We start from the raw sequence: 9324 nt of genomic DNA, 5'->3' as shown, positions 1-9324 counted from the left end.
TAGCTAAATAAGCTCCGGCCACTTCCCCATCATGTCTTCACACGCAGCTTTCTACTTCCAGCCCCGCCCACTGCCCCCTCCTGTCTTCGCAGCTCGGACCTCTCGTCACGGCAGCTCTCGCCGACTTCAGCAGTTTTCTTGCTGCAGTTTTCTCATCTCATGACAATTGCTTGCGTTGCGATCGAAACGTCATTATCTATTATTTTTTCTACCTACGTGACTTTACCGAAAGAACCAAAGAACATGTAGCTAAATAAATTTGGCACAGTCAAATCCACAATGGGAAAACCCGCGATGGGCGAGGGTTTTTGTTCATTTGGAACCACGTCGTGTAGACAGCTTCTTATTTATTCTCACACTGGGCATACCACTTAGCCGTTATATAGAACGTATCTACATGGCTACACATAGCCGACCCTTCTACACAACCCCACGGTCGGCATCCAACTACACAGCTGTCCAACTAGCGTAGTGATGACTATGAAAATCGTGCAGAGGATCGGCCACGAGGCCGGACGACGAAGAGAGATGGCGGCGAGCAGCGACGCAGCCAGGACCCAGGAGCTGCAATAGCCCCGAACCTCTGGTTCCGTCCCCCTTATATACATCCCAGCCACGCCCCCTCCAGAACCTTGGAGCAGGTTCCCAGAACTTCCCGACTGACTCTGCCTTTCACCTTTACCCCAGATACCGCCCCCCTTCTAGTGAGTCATTATATAACTTGCCCATACCCGTGATTACCCTCCAGGCTGACAGGTGGCACCCTGTCATTACACGTGTTAGAAAAAGCTGAAAACTTAAAGGAATAAAAAATAAGTAAATGCAGTTAAAAACTATTTTAACAAAGCAAACAGAAATTTACAGTAAGTCCTCACTTAATGTATGGTGTCCACACACTGCATTCTCGCTATAACGTGGTTCTTCCATTCGGGTAAACTTTTTGCGTACAACGCGGAATGATAACGTAATGTAGTACCCTCCGTTACTTGTCCCGCCATCTCACTGTGGTGTGCGTAGTACATCGTATCTTTCCACATTTTATTATTACATCATTTATGGGGAAAGTGTTTTTGCTAACACGACACTCCAGGAATACGATGACCATGTTAAACAAAGCCTTACTGCACTGTCGAAACGTCAACATAAAGACTCAAAATCTTTTATACATAACCAACAATTTGTAATGCTGAATTATCAATAAAAGCACCCCTACTATGTTGCAAATCGGCAATATTTCACGACTGAATGGCAATAATATAATTGCTGAAAGCTCGAAAGCTCATCTCTGGCTGGATGCCTACAGCTGCATGCCTTGTTGGAGTGAGAGAAGTCTGTAGGGATAAGGTAAACGCCGTGGGGATAAGGTAAATGCCGTGGGGATAAGGTAAACGCCGTGGAGATTCTCTCTCACTTTCCGAGTTTCACATTTAACCGGACTCCATTTCACACTGCTGGTTCCTATTTAGATCGTCCATAAACTCCACCCACAACCCCACATCCACAAACTCTTCAAATTGCCTCTCTCCCTCAGAGTCCAAATTCTCCTGCTTCACGCTGCCTCTAATTCAACATGGAGGTCGAGTCCTGGAGTCAATGAAAACAGAGATGGGAGAATGGAGATGCCAAGAGGTGAAACTTCTTAAGTGGTTCCAAAACTTTGGCGCTGCTACATTAAATAAAAGCTGGATGATGCCTACAGCTGCATTCATTATTGTAATTAGAGAAGCCTATGAATAAAGTTAACGCTTTAGAATTATTGTGTCACGGTCTTGGTTACAGATCTTCCCAGACTCCACTTCACATGTGCAGGGCCCTCCTACTCTGCTGTCCAAATATTCGACTCACAATTCCTCCTCAAACTCCTCGAGGATGCCTCGCTCTCCCTCAGAGTCCAAATGCCCCTCCTGCTTCACGTTGCCTCCATCAACCTGGAGGTCGGTTCCTGGAGTCGAATCTTCATCTTCACATTTCACCTTCATTTCTTCACATTCCACCTTCACTCCTGGCCATGTTTCAAAAGTGGGGTTAGCTTCTGGTTCTTGTTCCATGAGAGATGGGCTCAATGAAGCAATTTGACTTTCACTTCTCAATTCCACCTCCATCCCCTTGTGGATCTTCTCACGCCTCTTTCGGCCTTCTGACCGTACAGATTCCTTTCCATACACGGTGTGCTTGACGGGCGTCTTGCCTGAGTGTATTCTGTCATGAACACGAAGAGATCCTGAATCTTTAAAAGCCTTTTCAGACACGGTGCATTTGAAGTTTTTTTTACCAATATGTGTTTTCTGATGTCTGTCAAGATTCGATAACCATGAAAATGTCTTTCCACACACAGTGCACTTGAAGGGTTTCTCACCTGTATGTATTCTATGGTGAATACGAAGAGATCCGGAATCTTTAAATGCCTTCTCACACACAGTGCACACAAAGGGCTTCTCGCCTGTGTGTGTTCTCTGATGATCCTGAAGAGTTCCTGACCGTGTAAATGACTTCTCACAAACAGTACATTTGAAGGGCTTCTCACCAGTATGTGTTGTCTGATGGCTGTTAAGATTCGATAACCATGAAAATGCCTTTCCACACACAGTGCACTTGAAGGGTTTCTCACCTGTATGTATTCTATGATGAATACGAAGAGATCCGGAATCTTTAAATTCCTTCTCACACACAGTGCATTTGAAGGGTTTTTCCCCAGTGTGGGTTTTTTGATGGCTGTCAAGATGTGATGACCGTGTAAATGCCTTCCCACATACAGTACACTTGAAGGGCTTCTCACCAGTGTGTGTTTTCTGATGGCTGTCAAGATGTGATGACTGTGTAAATGTCTTCCCACACACAGTGCATTTGAAGGGCTTCTCACCAGTGTGTGTTTTCTGATGGCTGTCAAGATGAGATGACCGTGTAAATGTCTTCCCACACATCGCACACTTGAACGGCTTTTCACCAGTGTGAGTTTTCTGATGGCTGTCAAGATTCGATAACCATGTAAATGTCTTCCCACACACAATGCACTTGAAGGGCTTCTCACCTGTGTGTGTTCTCTGGTGTATTTTAAGGTATGGTGATTGTGCAAATGCCTTCCCACACTCGGTGCACTTGAAGGGCTTCTCTCCAGTGTGAGTTCTGTGATGGTTCTTCAAGTTGCTCATCTGATCCGTGCTGTATGGACACTGGATGCATTTATGCCTTTTAATTCCAGCTTGTTCCGAGTCTCTCTGCTCCATGTGATTCATCTGCAGATATATACACATATTACACACAATATATAGGCAGACCTCACTTAGCACAAACCAAATGAGACAATTCCTCATCATGCTTTCTCCTGCAGAATCTTTTTACGAAAAAAAATTAAAACCTACAAAGCGCTTGCAGTAGCGCTTGCCGAGGAAACGTTCCCACCCCAATCATTCACTTAGATAATGAGAGCGACACGCTGAGCCAACCAGATCCCTATTCGTGATCACAATTACATCTCATATTATTACAGTGCTTTTAGCCAGATGTAAACTCATGAGACTAGGACAGTCTCAGGCTCTACCCAAAGAAACCTCACCACAGAAATCTAGACTGAGGGCATCACTAAGATCACAGAGGTCCTGGAGCTGTTCTCTAAGAAAATCTTGACGATCTGTATTATTACGAGCATTATTAGCGCTATTAACCAATACCCCAATGAAGCCCTCATATGCTGCTCATATGAAAAAAATAACATCATGGGGAATACATCCCCATCTTACCTATAAGTTATTTTTTGTCTGTCCACGCAACTTGCGACGGATTTAACTCACAAACCGTGGGGTTTATGTTTAAAAAAGTACCCAGATACCACGCGATAAGCCCAGGGGTGAGCCAGCGCTATTCGTATTTCACATCTGTCAACTTTAAAGTCGCTAAATTGACAATTTAGTACTATTAATTATTATATTACTAAGCTGAGCGTGCGCCAGAGCACGCATCTGCGCATGCACGAGAAAGCTGACCCGTGGTTGCCCTAGCAACGCACACACGCGATCGGTGGGGGGAGGGGGGAATTCTCATTCGCATTAAAAATAAAAAAAACGCTGAGGTAAATTATTCAAAGTGTGATGTCCTCTTTTCCCCCAACCACCCCAATGTGTGCACATACTACTGTAATAAACAACTTCCACGACGACTCTGGACTGGTGTCTTTTATTTAACAGTCTGCACAGCTCCGCTTTTCTCTCTCCGGATGGCTTCCCTCTCTCTCTCCGTTGCCGTAACGCGCGCTTCTCCCTCTTCCACCGTCGCGGCCGTCTCTTTCTCTCTCCACGCTCGCCGCTGGCTGGCGGCCCGCTGGAGGGAGAGAAGGCTTCGCTGGCAGAGGCCGCCACGTGGCCAGTGGCAAGTAGAGGTAGGCGATGATGCAGTCCGGACTCTAGGCTCCCCACACCGACCCCGAGTCCTCTAGCCACGCCCCCTCATGGAACCTTCCCAATGGTTCCCGTACATACCCACAAGCTCCGCCCGTTACCTTTGGCCCAGATGGAACCCTTCCTCCTGATAATATTAGTTACCCAGCAGTGACTATGCAATTACCCCTCGTCGTTCCTTAGATAGCGCTCTCATTACACTACTATTGGGTCGGTAGATACTACTATTATAGCCCTTAGATACTATTACTGTAGAGTGGGCGGGGGGATGGTGGGGCAGGTGTAGCAGCCCAGCCTGCAAAGGTGCCACCTCGGCCGGCTGGGCAATCGAGGCCAGGCCGGGGGCTTCTCCAAGGGACTAGGCCTGACAACGGTACTTTGTATACTTACTAGATACTATTATACAGTCGATATATACGATTATAGGGTCGGTAGATACGACTATAGAGTCGGTAGATACTACTATAGAGTCGATAGATACTACTGTGAAGTCGGGAGATACTACTACAGTCGGTAGATGCTATTGTAGAGTCAACAGATACTGCAATAGAGTAAGCAGATACTGCTACAGAGTCAGCAGATAATAATAGAGTCAGCAGATACTGATAGAGAGTTAGTAGTTACGACTATAGTCAGTAGATACTACTATAGAATCGGTTAAATCTTGACTTAAAGCTTTTCGCGACTGCAAGAATTCACATTCTTTGGGTCTTTCATGTAAAGCCACATAGATAGAAAAAATTATCAAAATAATAACAATATTATGACGTTTCGATCGCAACACAAGCAATCGTCTTTAGGTGAAAAAAGAGATTGCTTTTGTTGTGATCGAAACGTCATGATATTGTTATTTTGAAAAAAATATATATCTACGTGGCTTTACCGAAAGATCCAAATAATACTATAGAGTCAATAGATACTACTATAGCTTCAGTAGATACTTCTGTAGAGTCAGTTACTACTATAGTTGGTAGATACTACTATACTCAGTGGATACTACTATAGATTCAGTAGATACTACTATAGTCATTAGAAACTACTGTAGAGTCAGTATATACTATAGAGTTGGCTGATACTATTGAGTCAGTAGATACTACTGCAGTCAGTAGGTACCACTACGGTCAGTCAATACTGCTACAGTTAGTAGATACTACTATAGTTTGTAGATACTTCTAGAGTCAGTAGATACTGCTGTAGAGTTAATAGATACTACTATAGAGCCAGTAAATACTACTATAGAGTCAGTAGATAATACTAGTCAGTAGCTACCACTATACTGCTGCAGAGTCAGTAGATACTGCTATAGTCAGCAGAAACTACTATAGAGTTAGTAGTTACTACTATAGTCAGTGGATACTACTATAGAGTTAATAGATACGACTATAAATTCCATAGATACTACTATAGTCATTAGATACTACTGTAGAGTCAGTATATCTATTATAGAGTTGGTTGATACTACTATAGAGTTGGCAGATACTATTATTGAGTCAGAAGATACAACTACAGTCAGTAGATACCACTATGGTCAATAAATACTGCTACAGTCAGTAGATACAAGTCAGTAGATACTACTGTATAGTTAGTAGTTACTACTATAGTCAGTGTATACTATCATCAGAAGTTACTGCTATAGAGTCGATAGATACTCCGAAAGAGTCAGTAGATAATACTAGTCAGCAGATACCACTTTAGTCAGTATACTGCTACAGAGTCGGTAGATACGACTATAGAGTCAGCAGATACTGCTTTCAAGTCTGCAGATACTAGTCAGCAGATATAATAGTTAGTAGTTACTATAGAGTCTACAGATACTATACATTCTGTCGATACTACTATAGTCATTGGATACTACTCTAGAGTCAATATTTACTACTATAGAGTTGGTTCATACTACTATAGTCAGCAGATACTACTTTCGAGTCAGTGGATACTACTACAGTCAGTAGATACCACTATGGTCAGTAAATACTGCTACAGCCAGGAGATACTACTATACAGTCAGTAGATACTACGGCCAGTAGACACTACTATAGTCATTAGATACAACTGTATAGTTAGTAGATACTACTACTGTCAGTAGATACTACTACGGTCAGTAAATACTACTACAGTCAGTAGATACTACATTAGAGTCAGTAGATTATGCTGTAGAGTTCACAGTTACTACTATAGTCAGTGGATACTACTATCGTCAGTAGTTACTACTATAGAGTCGGTAGATGCTACTATAGGGTTTGTAGATACTACTAAAGTCAGTAGATAATACTACAGTGAGTAGATAATACTACAGTCAGTAGATACCACTATCGTCGGTATATACTGCTGCAGAGTCGGTAGATACGACTATAGTCAGTACATACAGCTATAGTCAGCAAAAACTGCTATAGTCTGCAGAAACTGCTATAGAGTCTGCAGATACTACTATGGAGTTAGTAGTTCCTACTATAGTCAATAGATACTACTATATTCAGTAGGTACTACTGCAGTGTTGACAAAGTGGGCAGAGACTTCTCTTCGCAGGCAACACCGTTTATTTCCTCTGATACAGAGCGTCCCTAACACAGAGAGATAACGGCCTCTCCCACCCGATAGCCTAGAGGATATGTCCTTACACTAGTGTGCCCTCACACTATACTCTGCTATCGGGATTCCTCCGCGAAGGGACCTAGGAAAGGCCATGCTCACCCGACCTTGCCAGGGTAACGGGTGCCGTCACTGGGCCGTTCGGACCTGGCCCTGACAAGAGCCGGGGGTTGGAAGTCCCAGGACACTATCTAGATGTCTTAGGTCTTGAGGTGAGTGCGGACTGACTCACACTGGGAGAGCTGGCCTTTTTATACTCCCCCCTCGCAACCACTCCAAGTTGGATATCTCCGGATCTCTCTGGAGAGGGTCTGGGTCCGACCGTTGGTCCCCCCAGCCCCCTCCTCAGTGTGCTCTGGCCCCCTGACCCCTGGTCAACGGTTATTGTAGTCGTGGGTCGTACACCTGTCACTCAACAGCCCCCTTGGCTGTTCTGCGCCCCTACAGACTGAGGGCGCCACTAAAGGTGAGTGTACGTGACCCATACAATACTGCTACGTAGGTAAGTACACATGTTGCGCGTAACAATGCCGCTACACTACTACAGTCATTAGATACTACTGCAGTCAGTATTTACTGCTATAGAGTCGGTAGATACTAAATTCTATTACAGTCAGTATATACTTCTGTAGTCAGTAGTAATAGATTACTCATAAATGTGTTACTTACTGTGCTATAGTCAGCAGAAACTGCTATAGAATCTGCAGATACTGCTATAGAGTCTGCAGATACTGCTAGTCTGCAGATACTACTATAGTCAGTAGGTACTACTACGGTCAGCAGTTACTACTAGTCAGTAGATACAACTACAGAGTCAGCAGATACTACTGTAGAGCCATATACTACTATAGAGTCACTAGATACTACTCACTCTATTGTATGTAGGGTGTTTAGGTATATATGCCAACGTGGGGGTTAAAATGTTTGAGGGGGGGGTCGACAATTTTTGGAAACCTTTTAGATCAACTATTTACCCCCCACTTTCTATAACTTTTTGGACTTCTGCAAGCCTCTTATAATTTTGTTGAAGACAAATGGACAAACGGCACGCTGGCCTTTCACAATAGCTTAGTATCTGTGTATGTATGTTATGTTTTTAAGAGAAGTTTTGAAATATATTTTTCGCCCGGGTAATGGCAGGTACTTCCTGCTAGTCTTATATATAAAAGTCCCCGCGCGAATGCGCTTGCGAGGGATTTGGCTCTTAGGATATTCCGTTTTCCCATCCGTAAACTTTAAATTAGTTACATTAGCGATTTAGTGCCATTTTTATTATTTACTTATTGCGCGAGCTCGACCTCGACCGTACCAACTGACAATTGCGTGGGGGGGGGCGGACCCTGCCAAGTGATGTCCGTGTAGGTCCATGCGTGTCTGTCTTATTCGATTGGACAACGCCCGATGTGTGTGTACGTCAAAGTGTTTGTGTGTGTCAGTCCAAGTGTGCATGTCAGTCCATTTGTGTGCGTATTAGTCGCTGTGTTAGTCCATGTGTGTGTTAGTCCATGTGTGTGCATGGCTCCATCTGAGTGTGAGTCAATGCGCGTTTGTGTGTCTATGCGTGTCAGTCGATGTGTGTGTGTATGTTGAGGTGTATGTGTGTCATTCCATATGTGTAAGCCAATACATGTGTCACTCAATGTGTGTGTGTGTAAGTCAATGCGTGTGTGAGTCGATATGTGTGTGTTAATCCATGTGTGTGTATCTAAAGTATATGTCTGTGTGTCACAGTTCATGTGTATGTGTGTAGGCCAATGTGTGTCAGTCTATGTATGTGAATGTGTTAGTCGAAGTATGTCTGTGTGAGTCGATGTGTGCGAGTCGCTGTATGTGTGTACGTCGATATGTGTGTGTAACTCCATGTGTGTGTATCTAAAGTGGATGTCTATGCATGTGAGTCCATATGTGTGTGTAAGTCCATGTGTTTGTGTGTGCGAGTCGACATGTCTGTGTGTGTCAGTTCATGGGCGTGTGTGTTAGTCGCTTTGTGTGCGTGGCTCCATGTGAGTCAGCAAGTCCGTTTCTTTGCGTGTCTGTAGGCCCATGTGTGCGTGTGAGTGAATGTATGTGCTTAATTGACCTGGTCAAGGCCTATGATACCATCAGTAGGCCTGGCCTCTGGGTTGTTCTTCATGCTTTCAGAGTCCCTCACCCTTTGCTCACGATCCTTAAGGACCTTCATGATGGTGAGGGGCCCCACGTCAAACTATGTGCCCGTCAGTCAGAGCCATTCCCTCGATGCCCGGGTGCGGTCAAGGGATGGCTCCCTATTGCTCAACCATGTTATGTATGTCGATGCTCAGGTGATTGCTGCTCACTCTGAGGAGTTGGAGGCACTGCTGCTGAA

General features: G+C 44.3%; 1 protein-coding gene across 1 annotated transcript; it reads right to left on the bottom strand.

Moving 5' to 3' along the window:
- Positions 1-1841: 1841 nt before the first annotated feature.
- Positions 1842-3233, bottom strand: LOC121852053 (zinc finger protein 664-like). The gene has a single exon (XM_042346160.1). It carries the CDS (start codon positions 3231-3233, stop codon positions 1842-1844), a length of 1392 nt encoding a protein of 463 aa, XP_042202094.1.
- Between the last annotated feature and the right edge of the window lie 6091 nt (positions 3234-9324).

The sequence above is a fragment of the Callorhinchus milii genome, unplaced genomic scaffold, assembly GCF_018977255.1.
Source record: "Callorhinchus milii isolate IMCB2004 unplaced genomic scaffold, IMCB_Cmil_1.0 Scaffold351, whole genome shotgun sequence".
Classification (NCBI taxonomy): Eukaryota; Metazoa; Chordata; class Chondrichthyes; order Chimaeriformes; family Callorhinchidae; genus Callorhinchus; species Callorhinchus milii.
Note: the sequence above shows the minus strand (reverse complement) of the source record. Positions and strands in the feature narration are given on the sequence as shown.